Source organism: Pieris napi, chromosome 4, assembly GCF_905475465.1.
Source record: "Pieris napi chromosome 4, ilPieNapi1.2, whole genome shotgun sequence".
Lineage (NCBI taxonomy): Eukaryota > Metazoa > Arthropoda > Insecta > Lepidoptera > Pieridae > Pieris > Pieris napi.
Window position 1 is genome coordinate 11,047,701 of NC_062237.1, and position 25,956 is coordinate 11,073,656.

At 33.5% G+C, this 25,956-nt stretch overlaps 1 protein-coding gene across 2 annotated transcripts; it reads right to left on the reverse strand.

Annotated features, from left to right (window-relative positions):
* Positions 1-1,236: 1,236 nt before the first annotated feature.
* LOC125048988 (differentially expressed in FDCP 6-like) lies at positions 1,237-22,619 on the reverse strand. 2 transcript variants are annotated; one of them, XM_047647977.1, is made up of 10 exons: positions 22,425-22,619; positions 11,509-11,697; positions 10,836-10,976; positions 8,080-8,319; positions 6,731-6,960; positions 5,734-5,923; positions 4,272-4,408; positions 3,300-3,436; positions 2,460-2,584; positions 1,237-1,512 (listed from the first exon to the last, which is right to left on the reverse strand). In XM_047647977.1, exons 1-10 carry the CDS (start codon positions 22,515-22,517, stop codon positions 1,369-1,371), a joined length of 1,626 nt encoding a protein of 541 aa, XP_047503933.1. In that variant the 5' UTR covers positions 22,518-22,619; the 3' UTR covers positions 1,237-1,368. The 2 variants fall into 2 exon arrangements, with proteins under 2 accessions (XP_047503933.1, XP_047503934.1); XM_047647978.1 differs by lacking the exon at positions 22,425-22,619 and adding an exon at positions 12,875-12,997.
* Positions 22,620-25,956: the final 3,337 nt, after the last annotated feature.

Here is a 25,956-nt window from a genome sequence, read left to right on the forward strand (position 1 = left end):
AAAAGGAAAATCGATTTCAAAGTATGAGGGGAGCAGCTATGGATATCCGGTCCGGACCTAGCTCGTTTATCAGAATGATCAATCTGGATTTCGGTGAGTTTTAACCAAAACGCGTTCTTCTAAAAGGGATAAATGGGATCTAGTGGGTACAAGAAATTAATATTGAGTTAAAAGGGAATTGGCCTGATTATTAAATATGATAAATGCAAACTCAAACTCAAACTCAAAATATCTTTATTCAAGTGGGTAACCAAGTATACTTTTGAATCGTCAAGTTAAATTAATCATAAATTTACATTTACTACCAGTTCGCAAGTCAAGGGCGTAGAGCGGGTAAGAAGAACTGGCAAGAAACTTTCCGCCACTCTTTTTAATCGCCAAGTATTGTCATACAAATTGTTTGAACTGGAGCAATTTAATCCCAAGGATTAGGATCATTTAAGTAGTCCTCAAATTTATCACATTAACAAAGCTTTTTGTTGATTAATTTTCGTTTAACAAGGGCTTTGAATTTATTTAGTGATAATTCTCTAATTTCGCTTGGGAGTTTGTTGTAAAAACGAATACAATTTCCATATAAGGAGTGGTTTATCTTTTGGAGCCTGGTAGGTCGTACACTCAAATTAGTTCTATTTCGCGTATTATACTGGTGAAAGTCACCATTTGTTTTAAAATCGTTTATATTTTTTTGGACATACAACAAGGCTTCAAGAATATATGCAAAGAATAATGCAAACGATATATCAATTAATTTTCAACGATTCTCCAATGACAACATCTTAAAGTGGGCCAGCGTTCTATCGGTCTTTAATTTGATAACTGGCAGTAAATAGAGTCGTTTTTTTATAGACTGATTTTGGTCGGTAACTGTTGGCCAATCACAATCAAACGAATTGCGTCATCGTTTTGTCGTTCATTTTACATTATTGCTGTCTTGGTCTATCATAGCTTAAACAATGTGACAGAAAGAGACGATTATATATGATGATTCATAATATAAGTTTAATAGGATTTACATTTGGACAAATATAAGATATCTAATAATAGTGCTGTCTCTTACCTTTTCTATTGTTTAAAGAGAGAATTAATAAAGATGAGGTGTTTTGATGAAGGGCTACGATTTATCGTAAATATAAATTTTATATAAATGTGTGATATGATTCGGCTTTAAGTCAAAATATCGAGATAATTTTAATGCTTTTATAATTACAATAAATAAATAATGAAAGATATTAAAACCGTTTTAATTTTTTTTAGTACTCACTTCAGAATTGTGTATATTTTCTTAGTTTTCCCTTACACATGAAATCTACAGATTCTATCTCATATAAGAGAGGAAAAGATTAGTATATATATTCAAATCGTTGATTACATATTATCATTATTATCGAGGACTTTTAAATGCCTAATAGCCCTGACATCGATCAGAGTGTCTGAAGAGCTTTTGGTGGTGGGAACGAAGGAGATGGCCCGTCTGGCTCGCTCACCGTTCCGTAGAACTGGGTTCAAATCCTGCAATAAAAATAAATTAAAACATATATTAATCAAATTATACATTATAATTTAATTACAATTATTAAATAAATCATTTTTTTTCTCTTTAGCACGTTTACCCCCATATATTCTTTATACAATGGCCTATTACTATTTATGCTTTCGTTTCTTGTTCGTTTTTTTTTAAATATTTAACTACTTGTGTTTAACTTGTAAGCTTCAGATTCCTAACCCATGATCTATATGATTTTTTTAAAAAAGGGTATGTCAAACTCCAGAATGTTATTTACATATGATTTTTTTTAAAAAGGGTATGTCGAACTCCAGAATGTTATTTACATATGTTTTTTTTAAAAAGGGTATGTCTAACTCCAGAATGTTATCTACATATGATTTTTTTAAAAAGGGTATGTCAAACTCCAGAATGTTATTTACATATGATTTTTTTAAAAGGGTATGTCAAACTCCAGAATGTTATTTACATATGATTTTTTTTAAAAGGGTATGTCAAACTCCAGAATGTTATTTACATATGATTTTTTTTAAAAGGGTATGTCAAACTTCAGAATGTTATTTACATATGATTTTTTTAAAAAGGGTATGTCAAACTCCAGAATGTTATTTACATATGATTTTTTTTAAAAAGGTATGTCAAACTCTAGAATATTATTAACATGATTTTTTTTAAAAAAAGGGTATGTCAAACTCGAGAATGTTATTTACATAAAAATATTGCCTAGATTCGAAACAATATAGTATGAATTACGTTAAGTATACGTTATTATATTTAATATTAGTACACGACTTCCGACGGAGTGAGGGCCTCTGTTCTATGAAGAAAAAATTGTTGTGTGGGTGAAGTGTAATCCTGGGTTCGAGTCTCAGCGGAATATTTGTTTTGGTTAATTCTTGCGTTTATTCTAGAAACATTACTGTTTAAAGATCAAAATATTTTAAATACAAACCCTGAGTTGCACGTGAATCGCATTAGCGTTGAGTTCAGTCTTCTGTATCTTCTCCTGAGCTGCGCGCAACTCTTCGTCCAACTTCTGCTTCTCGTCTTCTAACTCTTTAAGACGACGCTCGGCCTCTAAACGGAGGAATAAATAATCTAATTGCGTTTCATTTATATTTATTATCTGACTTTTAAGGCTGTTTTTGTTTCACCACCACTATGTGGAACGAGCTGCCCACGAAGTATTTGCCCAATTCGACTTAGGGTCCTTCAAGAAAAGAGCTGATCAATTCTTAAAAGGCCGGCAACGCACTCGCGAGCCCTCGGGCAATGAGAGCGTATGGGCGATAAATTAATAAATTACTACTACGACAAACTAAATAAATTAATAATACTTATAATAAATAAGTTAATAATAAATATTCATGCCTTTTAGTTTCATAACTTTAAAGTTGACCGTGATGTGTCATGAACTTCATGGTCATTAAGAAGCTGAAGTAGATATGGACTGGGCAATAATCTGACAGAATGGTCTAGTTAGGAAAAGCGTGGTAGACCACATAAGAAATAAGATGACATATCGACAAACATGATGGGAAATGTATGACGGCGCCTGCGCAATTAAAACCAGTGGCGCTACAACCTTCTTTTAGCTAATGTTACACACAGACGGAAATTCCATTGTTGCTCAGGCGGGGATGAACCCTAACGACCGAACCTTCGACCTTAGGAATGAGAGTCACACGCTGAAGCCACTAGGCCAACAGTACTCACACTCGCGCGTCTTAGATATTTAATTAAATTGTAAATACTTAATATCTGAATAAATTATTAATAAAGTTAAAGTTACCTCTGTACTGAGCTTCCTTTTCTGCCTGTAACATTTCAAACTGTTTCCTTTTAAGTCTCTCCTCCTCTAACATTCTATTTTGCTCTTCTTGAAGCCTTTCCAGTTCTTCTCTTCTCTCCCATTCTTCAGCTAGGACCCTAAGTTTTAAATACATTGTTATAGTCTTTAGTAGAGTATAGATTCGATATTTTTTTTCCATCAAATATATATTTGGTTTTAGTTATTACATAAAATAAGCTGTCCGTCTGTTGCTAGACACATTTTGGGTTGCAGATAGCGGAATTACAGTTTGTGAATGTGTCTTTGGCAAACGGAAAAAGTATTCATTCAACTAATGAAACTAAGTTTCTCGAGTTACATACACACACACAAAATGCATGATAATTATTTAAACAAGTTTTTAAGTTAGGCTAACACAAAAATATCTGACATTTTTGAATATATCTGTTGCCAGTGCCTAATTGAAAAATATACTAATTAATCCAAAGTGTACACAAGATAACGGCAAAAAAATTTTTTTTACTAAAATTTGTTACTATAACATAGTCAAAGACATATGCATTAAAACATAGTTAGTCAAGAGTTATGTAACCTAAAATTATTTAAGTATACGTAATATATGTAATATATATTTTAGTTAATGATTAAAAGCGTAAACTAAATGTAAACAATCAAAGCCTTGAAGCCAATATAAGCCCTTTAGTTTTTACCAGACTCATAAATTGTAATTTAAAATTCTCGATTCCGATAAAGTCCAATAAAATAAGTGCCATAAGTGGATTTACAAATTCTTCATTACGGCAAGAAAATCGGAAATCCAGCGTCGCAACCCCTCTACCCCTAGTGTTATCTTAGTTATAAGTTCATGTTAAACAAAGTGTTTTAATTATATCTGAACAATAATTTATTTATTGTACGGTACAGACACATTTTTTAAATATAAACCCCCGTATGTTGTAGAAGATAACAAACCTCGCTTGCAAAGCCCTAACGATTTCTTCATCTCTTTTCGCCTGCGTCTCTTCTTGAAGGAGTTTCTCCAGCTCTACTTGAGCGTGCTTTAATTCTTCTAATTTCTTGTTGTCCTTTTGTGCTAATTCTACTAATTCCTGTAATGGAAATGTTTAATAAAATACCCGCTAAAATTGATAAATTATATCTCATCAACGATCTCAGAAGAAGAAAGATTCTAAATAAAGTAACTCGTGAATATTTTGTGCCGGTTTTGTCAGCCCGGTCATTCAACGACCAATGTTTAAGCCTTGACTTTTTAAGCTATCGCGGAATATGTTTAAAAGGAGTATTAATAATATCCATAGCGCAAAATCACCTGCATCATGAGCACACCCCACAAACACACCCTCACGAACATAGGGTATGTTTTCACTTTCACAACATCACACAACACAGCCGAATTAGGTATTACTTAGTTGTAATGTATTTAATATTTTTTTTATTTTTTTCTCGTAAATATTTGAATCTTTCTCTATGTATTCCATTTTTGGCAAGTTTAGTACAATTGTTTTTTTTGATGTACATAATTTATGTTAGCTGGAGGATTACGAAATAAATAAATCTGTATATATATACAGAAATATATATGCAAACAAATAAAAGAAGGAGCGTTCAAAGAGAAATTGCTTTTACAAATCGACGGTTATTTTTAACGATTAGTTTTAAATTCATAAATAGCTCTGTAATCATTTTATCAGTTTGGTCAAAGTAGGTATCATAACATAGGTAATGTACACTTATGAACATAAATGATAGAAATAAATTAGTGGCACATCCTTTTTAGGTCTGGGCCTCAGATTTCTGTATCTGTTTCATGATCATTTGTCTAATAAGAGAGTAGGTGATCAGCCTGTGCCTGACACACGCCATCGACTTTTTGGGTCTAAGGCAAGCCGGTTTCCTCACGATATTTTCGTTCATCATTCGAGCGAATGTTAAATGCGTACATAGAAATAAATATTATTGGTGAACAGCCGGGGATCAAACCTAAAACGTCAGGGATGAGAATCGCACACTGAAGCCACTAGGCCAACACTGCTGTTGCAAATAATAAAAAATACATTTATTGCCAATTCTTAAATCATAGAAATCAGCTAGATGAGGGGTACCGGGTTCGATTCCCGGTTCGAGGGCAAGTTTTAATTTAATTTAAATTTGTTCTCGGCCTTTGGGAGGGTTGTGCGGTACCGGGCGAGTGCCTAAACCGTACATGGAGGACATGGTCGAATTTCTAAAGACAAGCACAAATTATAAAAAAAATCCTATACTTGACGCTGGCTAATGCACAAATCGTGCCAGAGCCATAAATAAAAAAAATAAAAAAAAAATCATAGAAATGAATTCTGCGTCAGTCATATTGACGAGTATTATGAAAAAGATTTTGGTTAATTTAAAGTTTATTATTTATTTAAAAAGCTACCTGTGCCTGTGCCTCTGCTGCCAGCCTCGCTCGTACTTCGTGCTGAAGACGAGCTCTTGTCTCCCTCACTTCCTGCTCCCTCCGCGCCCCTGCCCCTCTCCGCCCTGCCCTCGCCCGCCTTTGGAAGCCTTCCGCCCCTCCTGAGACTGCTGCCGCCTGACGCAGGGCTGATACCCATTGGAGACGACTCCTGGTAAGACCAGACCAGAGTATTAGAGGTTTATTTCTTAAGGGATTATTATTTTAAAGACAATTTTCTGTGGCTGTTTCAGTCACCACTTTTAAGAGACTAAGGGTGAGATCTATAGTGCGCACTTAGACTTTGCTCTGACTTAACTATCGAGTTAAGACACAGTCGGTAATTATAGAGCAAACTGCGAATCTCTCCGAGTGTTAGCTTAGCTTAATCTCAAGTCCACGAAATCAACGACTCACCAAAAACTTTGACTATAAGCCTAACAAAAATAATGGCCCAAAATTTGCTTTACCATCATATCTTTTACTGGACTTTTTATTTTTGTCGGTTTTTAATGAACGGTGTTGCCATTTTGTATCGGAGGACCATAGACTTTGGGAAAAATAGAATTTGAATTCAAAGAAATTATAAATGATCTTGATAAATACCTATGAAATACATGAAATGAAATAATTTACGTGGCATACATTTTAAATATATGTATATATATATATATATATTGTTCTTATATATGTACATCTGCTGTATGGGTGTGTGTAATTAAACTCATCGGCTGGACCGATTTTGATTAAATTTTCTGTGTGTTCAAGTGAGATTGGTTAACATTTTCAATTAGAATATGTTTTTTTATGAGGTTGAAATTTTTGTATTTACCCGTCTATTGGGTTTTCTAGTAGTTAGTATATGCCGATTTATATTTTCATTATTTTATTTAGATTTATATGAAGCTTTTATATAAATAATTAATTTGCGAAATTTAAACATACAACAATAGTATGTAGAATTAATTTAAAAGCTTACTTATGATCCTGTGTCCCAAACTCAAAAGTCCTTTCGGGTGTAATCAACTGAAACTTCTGTATTTTACCATCGCCTACTGCCGCTTCCACAGAGCAATATTCGTCTATGGCGATTCTTCCGCATTGCTCTTTCTGCGACGAACTTTTGTAGTATGTCAAGGCACAGGGTTGGAGAACACACCAATATTCTCGCATTGTCGGTAGTAGATAACCTCTTTTGAAGAGGTAGCCCTGAAACAACATCAACCCGTTGTAACATTATACAAAGAATGAGTAAAAGTTGAAACTGGTGACTCCTCCACACAGGGCCCGGATTATCTATGATTTTTTTAAATATCTCATTTTAATATAAAACTGCTTTTGTTAGAAATTTACAGATTCTATTTACAAACAATTTACAAGAAACTTTTGTAAGTCTATGATTTTATTTAAAAAAAATTACACTTTGTTTGACACCCTTGAATTTAAAATCGTTAAACTGTGGTAACGTGTCAAAATTCGGAATAAATATTATTTGTAACTATGCATATTATAATCAGTGGCGCTACAACCTTTTTAGGTCTAGGCCTCAGATTCTAACCTAAGACCCTAAGGATGGGAGTCCCACGCTGAAGCCACTAGGCCAACACTGCTCTTACTCTTATAATTATGCATAGCCCATATATATTCTTCCAAATGTCATTAATATCGGCGCAGAGGTTAAAGCGTACAGCTTGAACTTGAAACATCCTTTACGTAAAAAAAATGGGGAACAATTCGAACAAATGATCGAAAGTCATACAGCTGGTTTGTTATTTAATATTCCTGCGGTTTAATAATTTATTGATAATAGACGAATATATTATGAAATGTGCAATGGACAATTTAGATTCGAATCTCGTACTGAACACGATCCTAATTAAACATGAAACTAATTTAGTACTCGAAAATTCTTGAGCGGCATTGCCATAGGAACAGAAAAGTGGAGCAAGAAAATACTCAACTGGTGCCCAAGATACAGTAATCGAAAAAGAGGAAGACAATTTAGAAGGTGGATAGACCAGATTAAGGAAACAGCAGGTGGTACTCGGCAGAGAGTGGTACAGTGCAGCCAGAAATGGCGGGATTTGGAAGAGGCCTTTGCCAAAAAACGACACACAGATACTTAAAAAGAATAAATATGTTTAAGTGTAAAAGTATCTGAAATAAAAGGCTATTATTATTTCATATCTATTATTATTGTTGTTGTTGCTGTTGTGGTTGTTGTTATTGTGGTTGTTTTTGTTGTGGTTGTGGTTGTTTTTGTTGTGGTTGTTGTTGTTGTCGTTGTCGTTGTTGTTATTATTATTATTATTTATAAAAAATGCTTACCTTTTTGATAATATCCTCAATAAAAACATCGTAAATCTCATCCACAGCTTCAACAAGGGCCTTAGAGTGTAACTGCTGGTCGCAACAGTACTTTGCCTCCAGCACGGCGAGGAAGGCTGCCCATTTGAAATGGCCGATAGAGGATCCCAAAGCTTCCCAGTCGGCTGCATCCCAGCGGAGCCCTAGGCAGTGTACTAGCTGCTCAGCTACTAATCCTGCTTCAGAGGGTTGAAGGACTACCTATGGAAATATTAAAAAGAATACATCATTATTATTGTTCGGGCGAAAGGACCGTGCACTTTGTTTTATGCATGTACTAGCTGAAACCCATTAACATATTGTATTGGAATTTTATTTCCTTCATTTTTTTTATCAATAATCCTATTCTAATTTTCTAATAGTTATTCTATGCAACCAACAACAAATCAGAAACCATGAAAATTGGACCAACCGTTCTCGAGTTATATGTCTACAGACGACTATGTTTTATATATTAAATATTATATGAATCGACCTCATGACTCTGCCCGGCTCGGTCGCTTCTTTAAAAGGACCTAGATACGGGTGAGAATTCTAGAGAGCCTACAAACTAATACACAAATACTTCTCTATGGTAATATATACACATACAGCCCTTTAGATCTGGGCCTCAAATTTCTGTATCTCTTCTGTGGTCATTAGGTAGATCAAGCTTCTATGCCTGACATACACCGTGGGCTTTTTGGGTCTATGGAATGCCGGTTACCTCACGACGAGCGAGCGAGTGTTAAATACGCACATAGACAGAAAGTCCATTGGTGCACAGCCGGGGATCGAATTTACGACCTCAGGTATAAGAGTCACACGCTGAGGTCACTAGGCCAACTGCTATCTTTATATTGAATAGAAGTCCCACAGTTTTTGGGAAAATATTTTCATATAGATTGTAATGTATCTATGATATCACTCAAGATAAAAAGATTATAAACAGATCAAACACCAAACATGTGGATTATCAACTGATAGTCGTCGTTTGTGAAGGTTATTCTAACCACAACCACAATTACAATAAAACTGTGATGAAAAATTACGCGGTGGAAATTTTCATCAAATCTATGGAGAGTTTTTACAGCTTTAGAAACCTTTCTTCCTTCTTTATTCCTACATAATTATGTATGCGACTTTTTCAATACAAAGAGTCCCCTCATGAGTTTTAAGTTCTCATGTCATTTTCACACGTGGTTATATATAATACTAGCTGCCCCCGCGAACTTCGATTCTCCTTAATGTGATGTTACTTAGACTACCTTTTTAGTACATACCAACATGGAACATTTTGCTATGCTACCCCAGAGACTGTTCGGTTTTCTGGAATGACAAGTTTTTTGGTTTTTCTGTAAAAATTTACTCTATATAAACCTCAAGTCATAAGATTTTATTTAAAAAATAAAAAATAGGGGTTGATCGAGGGGTGAAGGTTGTTTGTATGTTTGTATGCTGTATCATAAAAAAATAAAAACAAAAAAAATTGTCTAAAAAATTAAAAATAATATTGCGGTGGACATCTCTTATCACTTAGGGCTTTCAAAGATATCAGACTTACTGAATATGCATAAAAAATTTCATAAGAATCGGTCGAGCCGTTACGGAGGAGTATGAGAACGAACATTTTATATATATAGAGATGTTCTCATATCTAATTGTCCTCTGTGTAACATGTGTGATGTTTGAGAGCAAATATGAAAAAAGATTCTCGACTCTATGTTAGCCACACAAACAAAACTATTAACATTCAAATGTTTATTACTAAACAGAAGTTCGTAACAAGCTAAAGGTACAAATAAACAGTTGATATAATGTATTCAATGGAATCGTGTTGATTAACATGTGGCTCGCAAATGGCGAGCATAACGAAATATTAATTACAGTTTGACGTCTTCACTGAATGAGTTGAATATAAATCGAATTAATTTGCTGAAGCGTCGATTTGTAATATTCAACGCATTTATAGGTATCATTTAACTATTTCAAGCGAAGTGTACGCCTAAAATCATAACGAAATATTTACAATACGAAATCTAGTTTTTAATCCGCCCAAAAATATTGAATTATCTATTTCTTAACAATTGTTCTTATTTTTATTTAATATGTACACAAGACTTCTTTACTTACACTGCAAATTTTTACTATCATTATTTTCTACTAAGTATTATTATTACATATTACATTATTTTCCTTTTTTTGCGACTGAGGCGCAAACTAGCTGTTGTGCTCTCTGTCAGAATGACCAGCGTTGTGGAACATTCTGCTCCTCAGCATAATGCTGAGCTAGGGCCAATTATGTACGACCACAACACACACGCATTACACACTTAAAACGTACCTTGTTCTTTAAAAGAAAAGAAAATGTTATTTTTTATTATTATTATTTTGAGTGATTCTGTGTATGTACTATTACGTTAGTAATAAATGCTATGTCTATGTCAATACTTCGTGGCTATGTAACTATTATCTTCTTAATACACAAATTCGTCCACAAAGTATTGAGGTTGAAAGTTTGAACCCCGGCCGTGGGTGAATTACACACTCGTTTGTTTGGTGAAGGAAAACATCGTGAGCATGCCTTAGACACCAAAAGTTGACGGCGTGTGTCAGGCTAGCTGATCACCTACTAATATATAGATACAGAAATCTGACGCCCAAACTAAAAGTTGTATGCCAAATAGTTTTTTATAGATTAAATACTAATATAAAAATCTTTAAGAAAAAATACTTACAATATAGCGATTAGAGTCATCAGCGTCTTGTACCAGGTCAGCAAGAAGACAGAAGATACGGAAGAGCTTGAAGACTGAATTATCGGCGAAGATTGGCTTTTCTCGAGTGAGCAGGTTTTTTCGACAGACGAACCAACATACCTGGATAATTTTAGATTAAAGTTAATAATACGAAATTGTATTTTATAAAAAAGGGTTGGGTTCTGTGTTTTATTATCCAAAATAAATATATAATTCATATTGTCCTGTGTGTGTATTATATTAAGAGGTGTCTCTTAAAAGATCATACAATTATTTTATGCTCACTTCGAAATTTTTCTGACCATTTCATTTTCTTTGAAGTAAAAAATAATCAGTTCAATATAATCAGGTAATACGCATGACAAGAGCGTATCAGAGGTAAGACCCCCACTAGCCCACGAATATAAAATAGTAATACATATGTAGTAATATATATATATATTTGTATATATATGGATATATATATTAGGAAATTTCATAATGTACGTATGTATCTATGTATATATATGTCTGTACAAAATATATGTATAAAATAAGCTCCCGCATCACAATAGTCTGGGATATTGGGAAATTTGTATAATAAAAAAAATAAAAAAAGAGTAATAAGCATGCTCTAAGACAAAGAGAAATTGCAAGATTAAAGGAATCACACCTCACTGATTTTCTTTTCGAATTCTCTCGAAATTGGAAGTGTTAACGTCTTCGGTAGAGAACTGAAGACCTCATGCTGCAAATAGTACCGGAACTCGTCGAAGGTCAGCTCCTGGGTCGACCGGAAGTGGTCCAGGCCCTTCTCCACACCATATAGGTCTAGAAGTGTACCGAGATTTGCTGTTAGCACCTGAAATTTGGGAAATTCTAATTGATACTAATAAATCTTGACCTAAGCTACACATAAGAATAATAATTTATAATAAATAACTAATATACTAAAAAAAATGTTATCGATTCACTTTACGAGTACCTAAGTGAAAAGTTTAACGAATTTTTTAGGCGAAATTATATTTTAACTGATGTTTTTGCTGAGATAACTTTGTGACTATCGAATTGTCTTATATTTTCAGAAGATAATCGTATTATTTTAGTGGGTATTGATTACGATATTATAATAAGGCAATAAATGCATTTTTATAACGATTATTTTTATTCATTGCAAGAGCAGTGTAGGCCTAGTGGCTTCAGCTTGCAACTCTCATCCCTGAGGTCGTAGGTTCGATCCCGGGCTGTGCACCAATGGACTTTCTTTCTAAACATTGTGAGGAAACCGACATGTCTGAGACCCTAAAAAGTCGACGGCGTGTGTCAGGCACTGGAGGCTACTTGCCTGTTTTATTGAAAAATGATCATGAAACAGATTCAGAAATCTGACTTCCAGAACTAAAGAGGTTGTAGCGCCACTGTTTTTTTTTAACGATTACAATTGCTAGATCTAGTTAAATATTAACTAAATCTAACTAAAGTTCATTAAATCAAACATTCTTGTTTTAACGAGTTCACAAGCTCAAGCTCACATTTTTGGGCCCAAAAGTATTAAAAAACTTCAATCGTACACAAGTGAGTGTGATTAAGAAATAAAAAATGAATTGCGTCAACTTTAAGTTTTATTAAAAAGTGCGGAAGTAGTCAATCAAATGAACAAGGGTTAAGCGGTCGTAATCTTTCAATGTAAATTACAATAACATAGGATATATAGATGTAGCTCATAGTTACTCAACTTACTATATATTTATATAGGATGTCAGGCTTGAGTAATGAGTTATTCCGACTATGGGAACTTACTATGCCAGCTGGCTACGTCAATAGTGTTCCGTTTTCAGTATTGAATTAACCACGTTATTCAAAGTATGCGTAAGCGCTCATTTTGGGACAACAATTGGGCTTTGTGGTTTTTTTTTAATTTACTTATACCACTCCCACGGAAGAGACTTATATAAATGTAATTTAATTTGCTGGGACTATATTTCATGGGATACCGAACCACCTGGTGTCGCTGGCTGCAAAATTGGTTCAATTCTTACTTGAAGTTGCTTAACTATCCGCTCGCATAGATCCTGAAGGTACATTTTATGTTCGTGGTGTGTCATTAACTGGGGCAAAGAAGCTTTTGTCTGACACGTTTGTTTTCTGCTCTAGTTCGTACCTGAATGCCCCATATGCTGGGGACTTGTGGTTAGATGATGTCCTAATTATTAAAATAAATATTTTGACACAAATTCCGAGTCGTCTGTCAAATGCTTTGCCGCCATTTATACAGATTTCTTTAAAAAAAAACAATCTGTCACTTTCCAACAGTTAAACATAATTTGAGAGAAACAGTACTTTAGTTAAAAGTGCTAGACTAAGCTAGGTTACCTACACTTAGGGTCTGTTCCACAATGTATGGATAAAGTACCAAATAGCTATGCAACACAAACTATTTGGAAGATAAATTGTGCTATTTGACATTCATCGGACTCATAACTTATGATACACTTTATGCGACGAATAGCGCTATCTGACAGTGCAACAATAGTGTTTATCCTACAAATAAGTAATAAATAGCTAATTTGGAACTTATGTAGAACTTATCCGTACATTGTGAAACATACCCTTGTAATACAATAATGCTACTTTTGTAACGGACTAGTCGTACTTGATAGTAAAAACCATTAGTAACACAAACAGGTTATCAACAACGATAAATCTTTAATGCATCATAAAGTGCAGACAATTGTTGGGCCAAGGCAACTATAGCTTTGGAAGCTTTAGATAGCGTTTGACCTTGAAATAAATTGTGTACTTACTACATAGGTAGAAAAATTCCCGCAAATACTGTTGCTGCCGTGGTGCCGGCATTTCGATTCTACAGAGGGTTACTACATATTTGACATGACTCTGAGGTTCCAAAAACTAGCACAGACTGCCTAGCACGCCAAAACAACTCTCAAATAGAGTGTATTATACACACACATTCTCATGCATTCACGCATACTTAAGGTCTTATACGAATTTTGTTTAGTACTAAACCAATAAATGGACTACTCAGTCAGTTATTAGATAGCCTAAGCAATATAAAAAGTAAACATAAACCTATGTACTTTTATATACATTTGTCGCGTTCATACAGAAGACTGCTATGGTTACATTCATACAAACCACGATGGTTTTCTAATGTAACATATTATGATTTTATCACAATTATAGGAAAGCAACATTTAAAGAAAATTCTACACACCATATAAAACTTAAAAAAGAAGCTTATAAATCCAAATTACAGATATTATTTTCGTAATTCTCTTATCCAATATTATCTTAATAAATATAAATTCCGTGTCACGTTGTTTGTCCGCTATGGAGTCCTAAACTACCGAACCGATTTCAATCAAAATTGCACACTATGTGCGGTTTGATCTAACTTAAAAGATAGCTATATATATATAGCATACATCTCAATTTATACCAGCAATATTATTTTATTGCAAAATATTTGTTTATTATTTGATAGTCACAATTGTAACAGATGGGCGCTGTGTTGAAAGTACCAACGTTTCAAATAAGCTACAATTTAATGGCATTACCACCAAAAAAGCATGGTGGTCCCCATGGCTGTTCTCCTACCGTTTCCCTTGAATAGGTTACTAATATGTAATATAACTAAAACCTTAGCCACAGCAACGCTTGGCCGGTCTGCTAGTATATGATATATTTTGATATGCGGAAGTCAAGTTAGTTTGCGTTGTCGGCTATAAATTTGACCCTTAGGGTAATTACTAGGAGTGCCTGTTTAGAAGAATTTAGTGGGGAAACATGTCGAATACGCATAGACCGTTTCGAGACTAATATCGTGTGCTTTTGTTATTTAGGTTATTTTCGTAATACTGATAGCAACATAGACCATACAATAATTGCCATAACCTCTTTTTTTAATATTTTCTAGATAACTCCCCGACTATGTTATTGTGGGAGGTATTAAATAACTAACGTAAATGGTATTAGTAACTCGTATGATTAAACACTACTACCTATTTCTTTTAACAACTTTTTATATGACCTTTACAACAAATTCCAAAAAGATGCCTCTGTTACTTTTATTCCCATAGCTTGTTCAGTGTAGCTTGTTCCTGTCATATCCATACATTGGACAGTCGGTCAGAACACGTAACACCGTGCCTTTATAACCTCTTACGGTTTCTTTTGCCTCTACAGTTTTCCATTGTGTATTTTCCATTCCATGTCCTTACATATGAAATTGGCGTTTTGTATGGGAGGAACAAAAAGTCGAATATTTTTAAATATAATATATTTAATTAATCAAAGTATGAACCATTGTTTTCTACGCCCTTTTGCCATCTCATAGGTAGTTCATTGATCCCTTTACTAAAAAAAACAGTCAGACGGGAATCAATAAAATCTGTGAAGGCGATTTGGACTGCCCCATCGGAGTTAAATTTATTCCCTTGCAAGAAGTTGTCCAAATTTCGAAAAAAAATGGTAATCTGTTGGAGCAAGGTCCGGGGAGTACGGAGGATGTCTTAGACATTCCAATTGAAGCTCTTCTAATTTGGTAGCCGTCTGTTGTGCAGTGTGTGGTCTAGCGTTGTCGTGAAGTAGCAGTGGCGTGGAGCGATTGACCAGCTTAGGTTGTTTAGTCGCTAGCTTTTCCATCATGGTTTGCAATTTCTGACAATAGACATCAGCCGTAATAGTCTGGCCAGATTTGAGAAAACTGCAATGAACAATACCGGCACTAGTCCACCAAACGCTTACAAGTAACTTTTTTGGGGTTAATTTTCGCTTGGGGCAGGATTTGGCTGGCTGGCCAGGATCCAACCATTGTGCTGAGCGCTTCCGATTATCGTAAAGAATCCATTTTTCATCACAGGTAATGATTCGGTTTAAAAAACCTTCATTATTGTGCCGGTTCAGTAATGTAACGCAGCAGTCGACGCGCTTTTGCCGGTTTGCTTCAGTCAATTCGTGAGGTACCTATCTTTCAAGCTTTTTAATCTTCCCAATTTGCTTCAAGTGAATTAAAACAGTTTTATGACTAACACCGCAGTCTGCAGCTAACTCGGACGTGGTTTGCGATGGATCCGCTTCCACAATAGCCTTCAATACTTCATTATCAACTTGGGTCTCAGGCCGTCCACGGGGCTTGTTCTGCAGGTCGAAATTTCCAGAACGAAAACGTTGGAACCAAAAACGAACTGTGTTTTCTTTTGCAACATGACCGCCATACACATCATTCACCCTTCGAGTCGTTTCCGCAGCACTAGTGCCACGGCGGAACTCGTACTCGTAAATAATGCGATACTTTAAGTTTTCCATTTTGTAAAATGAGTGACGCAAACAGAAAAAAACAGAAGAAAAAAAACAAATGAATGACGGTCATCGATCACAAATACATGAGTAAATAGCTGTACAAATTTTGATTTGGAATTCTTAACCAAAGAGGAGATATTTGAGGTCAAAGTGGACAAAACGTAAAACGCGAATTTCATATGTAAGGACCTAATATATTCCATTGGTATAGCCATCTTCCAAGACTACCAAATCGTTCTTGTTTTCAGAAACTAGGCATATTTTAAAGTCATTTTTGAAGTTATACTTCTTTAGACGCGTTATGAAAAATTGATGAGAGTGAAATTTTACGATGCGCGCGCACCGTGACACAAAATTAACAGAATGAAGCCCACGGAAGATGCTACGGCATTGGCATAATTTGAAAACAACATTCGAATAATAATGGAATTTATGTTACACTTAATGTAAGAGAATAATAATAAATATTTTTTTATTTAATTTTTCAAATGTAAACTGAACTTTATTGACTATAATGGCTAATTTTTTGTCTCAGATACATCAATTATTTAATTTACATATACAAAAAGATAAGAGGCACCACAAATAATTTCCAAGCTACTTTCCAGGTATACATAATCACTTTTCATACTCTGTATAAAGTAATACTTTTATTACAATGTACCAGGAAACGTAGTTTAATAAATTACATGTTTGGAGAATGGGTTTTAAAACACTAAGTTGTTTCACTTCCTACTTAGCGAGAAAAATAGCAGAGCAGCGATAAAACTAAAGGTCGAGGAAGTAAGGCATCATTGTCTTTCTTATCGTATGAGTAAGTGGAGTGATTGGGCACAAATGGAATTTTGTTTGTTCTGTGTTTCATCTGTATTTTTATATGAAAAGAATTTCCTTCCATCCTTTGCCCATAGACTTTTTAAACAATGTGTTCGGTTCGGTTGGCACTTAACGACTCTTGGAGTGTTATATAAATTAAACAAAACGGCTCGAATGTTTTAAAATAATCTCTTTCTTTAATTGGCAGCTAATGTCTGTGACTCGTGGTCAGCAACGAAGCATCTGGAGTGGACTATCTGTTTTCACCGGTTTCTGTCCAGCGCCTCTCTTATGACAGTTTTGAGGACGATGAGTCTTTCACTCGATCGGTCCATCTGGTTGGTGAACGGCCTCGTGATCTTTTGCCTTCTGTGCTACTAACCACGATCAGTTTCTCCAAGTTCTCCGCATCGTATTCTCCAAGCCTCTACGCATTGTATTACTTAGTAATTTATTATAATAAGTAACTTAACACTTATTAGTAGTAATGTATATCTTGTTTAAATTGTAGAGTTACTAGTAAACTTAGTAAACTGCGTTATGAAACTTAAAAAAAAGGTGATGCTGTAAGCACCTATAAACAGGTAGTTTTCTAGTTGTGACTTTAAATGGCATAAATGGCAAAGCTATTACAAAATTCGCACCTAGATTAGTATAACTTTGTGACTCATCGATTGATTTGTATCCGTAGTATCTCTATGGTTGGCAATACAATACGAAACTCGCTTTCACGCTTAATCCCGTGAAGCAATTGTATTTTGTTATAGTTGGAAACTTGATGGCTGGCTCTTAACTTAGTTTTTAATTGTTATAGGTAGCTGGTATCAGAAAGATGCTTGTACTTATTTAGATTAACGGCTTAACGCTAGTTATTAGAAATTAATAAACGCATTTGTTTGAGAGTATAATGTGGCATGTCGACAAAGCCCAGAGCAAAGCTAGATATAGTTTGATGCCACGCGTGACTGAAAAGCAAGACTTCAACTGTGATTAAATATAGGGTACTTTAAGGTACTTCAAATAGTTTGTATTGATTGAAAAAATTATACAAATAATTAAGAATAAAATAACGTAAAAATGGTATTACACCACCTGAGTTTGACTTAAGTTTGTACTGTCAATGATAAGAATAATGAATAAAAAATAACATTTTTTTTTACATTATACATATAATAGTATCAATCGCTTATACTGGGAATAAATAAGGCGCAACTGCGTTTCTCTGTGAATACAAAAGAAACATCATTTAAAGCCTATATTCTAGATTTTATAAAATAAAATAATGAAAAAATTAAAATATCTTACTTATATTATGTCAAGTGACATAAATTAAACATCGTCGATCAGACGGCAAAGACAATATTACAAAAGAGTTTATATAAAATACAATATAGAAAAGAGTTTGTATAGGAAAATATATTATGTTTTCCTTACATACATATAACAACTAATCAGACTCGAGAAAGGCCTCCAAATGTCGCCATTTGGTATTGGTATTATTAATATGGTAAGTGATGACAGATTTATAATAATAGATTTTAAATTTTATAAATTTTCGTGTGCTTTACCGCTTTTAATTGTTCGGCTATAAGTAATCGAACGAATAGTCCGTTATTTCATTGAACACGATATAATACATTGCTAATTGCGGAGAGTTCTCTCAAAAAGTTGCCCTGAACGTATCACATACTGTTTAATGAAGGCAATTGCTAAGTAATTAACACAACATCGTACAGGAAATGATCAATTTACACTTGCTTTTAATAAAAACTATAATCGTTTCGTTGCATTCTTCTTGCAATGCGCAAGTGACCTAGAGTTTGTAGTATTAACTTTTTATACACTAGCGGGCTGTCACTACTATCCACGACTGGCTGATTGGACATTAATATACATACATACATGACATATCAGGGATAATGTAGCATTAGAACGGTGAAATAATTTCTGAAATCGGTCCAGTAGTTTTTGAGTGTATTCGTTACAAACATACAAATCTTTCCTCTTAGAGTATATAGACCATAAGTCTTGACAACAATTATAAATAACTTAACTGTCCTTATGATGCCATTATGACAATTAATATGACATTTGTGCGGTTTTTTTATAATTTATCAATCAATCAATCAAAATACGTTTATTAAATTTAGATGCTTCTTAGAGCATGCTTATGAATGTCAACAACGTTTACAAAATTCACGAAAGAGCAGGACTACGCCATCCGTTCGCAAAACTACCAGGAGGCCTTGTTCTGAGAAGAACGGGCAAGAAACTCAGCAAGTTTTGCCCTCCCTTTACATTACAATTATTCAAAGGAAAATGTCATAAACCACAACGTCATTAAAGTTACATAAGTAAAAAAAAAAAATCTGTTCTGTGATTTACCACATTCACCATTACACACATATTCATACATAATTAGAACTATTGCCAAGCATTTTTATCTTCCAGGTAGTCATTGACTGTGTAGTAACCTTTACACATTAAGGTTTTTTTGATATGTGTTTTGAATCTGTTTAAAGGCAGTTCCAATATTTCACTAGGAATCATGTTATAGCAGCGTATACTTAGGCCCATAAATGAAGTATTTAAATCTGAATGTACTACATTATTTTCAAATAAAGTATTTATTTATTCTATACATATAGAGTTATATGACGTATTGTTTGTACCACTTATGCGAAAGCTTAAGTATGTGAGCTGCATATATAATTCAGAACTGAGTTCTGAGATAACACAATGCGTATGGAAATGCTTACTTAGGTATGCCGCTTCGCACGCAATTGTTCCAACAGGATGTTGGGTGCTCACTAGCGACTATATTACATTTAATTCCTATTTTTTTTAAACTGTCACTAGTTTTAAGAAGAAAGAAGACCACGTGACGCTTCATTAGAATATTAACCCATTATATTATCATATATCGTATATTTACGTGAATATTTACGTATTTCGAGGTTATTTATATTCGTTACTTATTAGAATAAATTTCGGGTTATCTTACCTTTGAAGGTACTGTTATTGGATTAAATGGAACTCAGAACAACTGAATTAAACATATTCATTGACGTATTTATAATAGACTATATATAGAGCTATTAAATATTTGTAATCAATCTCTCCCGTGTCACTCACTGAATATAAACGCGGCAAAACATTATTTACTATTCCAAAGTTCGTAATATTTTGTCCATGTATAAAATAGTTTTTATAGATACTGCTTACAACATTTAGTTCTAAAATTTGTGTTATTGTAACAGACCTTGTAGTTAAAATTAAAAATACATGCAGAAAACATCAATAAATATTGAATACAAATGATATAATAACACTATTACAGCGCATTGTATTGACGTCGCCCGTCTGGCCGGCGCCTAAAGATCTGCAAGGAGGGTGACACCCCGAAGAACATCGTAAAAGCGCGGGAAATAAAATTGACAAATGATAATCACCGATGACATAAATATAGCAATAAATTATCTTTGTTTTTTCAAGGACTAAAATTACCTAAAGGCGGAAACATACTACCAAAACGCGACGCCACACCACGCCATCCGACGCATGTCAGTACTTATCAATCCCATATATGTAATATGGTCAGATGCACATAGACAACACGCCATGTGATCACACGTGGTAACATCCAATCGATTTGGATCGGCGTGTTGTGGATGTTGTGATAATGACGTCATGCGTCAATGCTTTCGAGTTTTTGACACGAATGTCAATTTATATACTTAGATATTTTTGGATTTATTTGGCGAAATGAACAACGAACAATTAATTGAGTTGAGACATGAGATTACCTCAATACAAGGACAAAAACAGGGAGATAGGATGTTGTTAGTTTAATACAAATAACCTGCTAATCAATTCAGTTTATTAGAAAAATACAGGGTGGGCCAGAAAGATTTGCGAATTTGAAAAAAATATAATAAAAAAACTAAATACAATACACATACAATTTTTTATTTCAATTAAAATAGACATCTGGGAAATTTATTTCTTAAAAATAAAATCATCCAGGTTTGCACCATTGCGCTGCAAACATTCCTCGAATCTGAACCTCAAATTGGTAAAAACTTGCTGGCACATTGCGCGGGGAATAAAAAAATAAATAAATCAGCTAAATGACTTCTGAATTTGCAAGCGTGTCGTGGTGTCGCGTGTTGGTAATGTGCACGATGGACATCGGGTGTCGACACGACACGTCGCGTCGCGTTTTAGTAGTATGTTTCCGCCTTAATTTTCGAGTCTATAATCTACATTATTTTATAATTTTTATTTCATAGTTTTGGGTTATGTGTTTTGTTTGTAAATTAATGTTTACTAAAAAATACAACGCAAAAATAATCTAAAACCAATGGGTATTAATTTAATAATATTTTTTCAAAATTAAATTTATTATATCACAGCCGTACTCAAATTCATTCGTTATGAGTTAACGGTGACTTAAACCTTTTAGTAAACATTTTATTAATGAACCATAGATTGTATTTGAAACGAAAAAATACATATCCGCGAATCGTAATTGTTCGATTGTTTATATTGGTCGAAAAAGGTTTTAATCTATTTACTGATCGAACATTAAACTTCTTAGTTGCACCGTTGTTGCAAAAATATAATTTTCTTCATGACACTAAGTAGTACTGTAACTAACAGTCAGATTCAGAGTGAATTAGCGCTAAATATGACTCCCGTTTGTCAAACATGTATTGGATTAGACGGGACACGGGTTACGGCAAAGGGTTAGATTCAAAGATTCATAGACTAAGCGCGAACTATGATTTCTGAACGTCACCCATTATAGAGTAATGAATTTAAAGAGAAGAGGTATTATAGAGTAATGAATTGAAAAAGTGTTTTGAGTCTAGTAAAAAAATTACGTAACAATCTATAATTTAATAGTTCGTTTGTAGCTTTGGAATAATTGATGCCCACTAATGCCTTGACCGAATTAGTAGACATACGTAAGCAATTAAAATACAATAAGTAATGCATTTTGGTGTGACTCACAATAGTTATTTTTAATAATCCTAAGGAGTTGAATGTTGGATGAATCATTTGCAAAGTAAACTGAAGGAAAACCACTCCGGTTTTCGAACCTAAAGTTATTATACTTGTAAGGTTATTGCGGAATCGGCTTTACGCCGTACTGTCATTTTGTTAAAACATTGTATCAGCTGTTCTAAAGTAATTATTAAAATTTGGAATGTAGATTTTTAAATCGCAATAAATGTTTAGAGAGTTTTAAAAACTATATTATCAGCTTAAATATTATTTCTCTTATATTTAATTGAAGCTGATATGCAAAAGGAATAAGCTTTTACCCTTCACACCTATCAATAATTCATTATAATATAGGTATATATAATTTAAAGATAATATGTAAAACAGACTGGTTTTATTGTCTCTTACTTTATACGAGAATTATTTAATTTTAAATCTTACCTTTAATTTAGATTTATGAACCACTTCATTATTTTGTAAAGACTCGAACGCATGCCAAATACAGTTCGTTACATTTTTTAATAATGCTGACATTTTTGTTCACTACACAGTCACATTAAAACTTCTTCCTTTTTGGGAAAATTACGCACAAACACGACTGTAACCTCCGCGGACGATTTTCACACTGGCCTTATACGATTTATATCAAAGGAAGTAAGTAAGCGGAACACGTTAAGGACAAGTATAATGCTCTTTAATTCGAAAATGGAACTATTTATTTTACTAAATCTTAAAATTGTATCAGGCTGGTTAGTATTTTCAAAGACAAAAAAAAAATAAGGCCAAAGTTAAAGTGTATTTTGTATCTGTAATGTATTGTTAAATCTATTGAATAATAATTCAATATATTTGCAGTAGATGAAGAAAACCTATAACATAATAATAATATGTTACATAAACCAATTATTTAAGGTAATTGTTACTATTAGTTTACCTATTGCGTTATTAAATTCTTTCATAGCTCGTTTCGAGTGCCATGCTATTTCAATAATATCATAAATTCACGTTTTCGTCTAGTCATAAACAAAGGCAATATGTTTAGTACAAAAATTGTGTCATAATATTTCTGGTATGTGGGTCAATGGACACGACATTTCATAATGTCAGGACCACAATTACGTACGCGTAAATGCGCTCGTATAATATTATAGAGCCCATCCCATTAGCCTACCTGATCCAGTGGTATATAGTAGAAGTATTGAAGTAAACATTGATTAAAATATATTAACTTCGAAGAGACAATATCAGTTTACGCTTACCTTAAGAATTTAAAGATTTAATAAATTTAAGAAATGTATTAAGAATAATTATTGCACATGCGCACTTGTAGCAAAAGAATATGTTTCATAAAAATGTTTAGAATTTAATTAAATAAATATTAAAAGCTAACACTAGAATAGAACATACGCACAATATTAATACTCGAAACAAACGCAGGCTGCAATTTCCCCGTACTAGACTATCTAAAGTTAGTAATTATTTTTTGGGAAAAGGGATACTTTTCTTTTATAAAATTCCAGAGGCTCTTTTATCTCTGCCTTTTAATACATTTAAGAAATGTATTAAAGAAAAGCTGTGTAAAAAGGCTTACTATAAACTACTTAACGATTATCTAGTTGATAAAAGGGCCTGGGACTAGTGCCAGACAGGATACTTCTAACTAATTTGCGATATTTGTTTTAAAATAAGTGTTGTTTGACGAATTGCTATTTTAAAAGAGTACTTACCCAGAGTTTTTTACGCCGGCTATCTCTCTCTTTGCCGATGAGTAGGGATGCCTACCTATTCAAATTTAATGACGTGGAATAAGTGATACCTGTATCTTATCCATAATAAACATATTTTTTTGAAGTCATTATTATTTTACTTAGAATATTTTCGTTGAGCTCTATGTTGGGAAATAGGCACGATAGTCCCCGTGCCTCTGGTCATTATTTTCATCCTATATGAGAATTATGGAATAGAGTTTACGTATCACCCACCTATATCATACCCACTGGCCAGTCTCAATAGAGATTAACCGCCATGGCCGAATCGGTAAAGATATATTCTTCTTCATAGCACTATCACCAGTTCCTTTCGAAGGTTGACGATTATTTTGGGTGCCGCACTAGTGAACACAGACTTGGTGCTTTGTCCAAACCATTGTCTGATATTCTTCATTCATCAATTCTGCAACCTGGCGTCTGCGGTCTTCATCTACGTGCCTTGCTTTGTGATTAGGTGAACAACGAGTTAAGATACACATATATGATAGACATATAATATCGGTACGATATATTTTTATAACAAACTATTTGATGAGGATTATTTTTCATTTGTATTACAATAGTTGGACTTTAATATAATGAAGATACAAGGCGTTTCCTTCATTTTAACTATTTTTTATTTTGTTCCTAGTTAATTTTTTCTTCTTACTATCTTGCTTGCTTAATATAATGTGTATGACATACACATAAGCTGACCGACTATACCTACTCATTTACTGAGTATTGTACACTCTTTTCGCAAACCGTACTCTTTTTAAATCCTGTACTCTGAAAGTACTCATGTGTATTATTTAGTTTTAATAGAAATTTACTTATGTTGTCCAGGCACTAATGCTGCTATTGTAAGGGTTTTTTCACTAGGGAATGATTATTGGAGCAGTGAGAAGTCGCAACTTTCTGTAAAAACATTATCTGCCGTCTTAACAGTCAAATTAAAATGCAAAATGAAAGTTGTTCGGATGTGGATACATTATTAGACACATTTAGCAAAACAAACCACTCCGAAGAAAAATATGTTTTGAATAGAAAATAAAGTTATTATCATTTTTTCTTCTTTTTTCACCTATGAAATACTTGCAAAGTGTACTCTTTTTGAACAAAAAATTGTTGGTCACCTTAGTATGTGTGTAAAATTTGTGATGTCATATTTTGTTTTTCGTAACGCTACACGTTGTTTTAGAATTTATAAATAAATAAAACAAACTGTTACTCATCAAAACATCGAGATGGTCATGGCCTCAGTATTACCCATATCGGTTCTCTGACTCATTGTAATAATTGTTGCTATGCTCAATATACAAGAATACATCTTTATAATACATATATAAGAATTTATGTTTAAGGTTTTATTATTAATTTAAGTAAATACTAAATAAAAAAGTATTTTTGTTTGTAGTAATTCTTTTGATTGGATTATGTATGTACCTAAAAGTTTTATTGTACATTACGAAAACAATGGAGATAATACAATAAATATTAACAAATTTAATATCGAAATCTGAGAAGTTAGGATACATGTTTTACTCGTTAAAAAATATTAAATTATATTAATAAATAATTAAAAACACCATAACTAACTAATAATGTTATATTTAGCTGTCCTTGCGAACTTCAACATATGGATTGCTATGTTACCGCATAGAGACTGTTCGCTTTTCCGGAATAAAAACCTAAATAAAACTACAATTTTCATTTCTTTCTACATTTTCTCTCTGTAAAAAGCTTCCTCGGAGTTCAAGAATACAAAATACTCAAATTGCTGCGGCCGTCTTCGAGTAGTCGTCTCCTTTCCCCTTAGTATAATCAATACGTATTTGCCGATTAATTTTTATTTATATGTATAATACTTGCTAGTTGCTGCCCCCGAGAACTTCCTTTCTCCTTAATGTGATTTTACTTAGCCTACCTTTTTAGTACATACTCGTACCAACATGGAACATTTTAGCACAAAATTTTAGCAAAGTTTTCTGGAATGAAAACCTTTTAGGTTTTTCTATGATTTTATCTCTATATAAACCTCAGAGTTCAAGTCTTTAGATTTTAATTAACAAATAAAAAATAGGGGTTGATCGTAGAGGGGTGACAATTAAGGATGTATTTTTGTATGCTAAAAATTAGGGGTGGACCACCCTTAACATTTATTTGATAGATAGATAATAGCCGATTCTCAGACTTACTGAATATCCATTAAAAAATTCATAAGA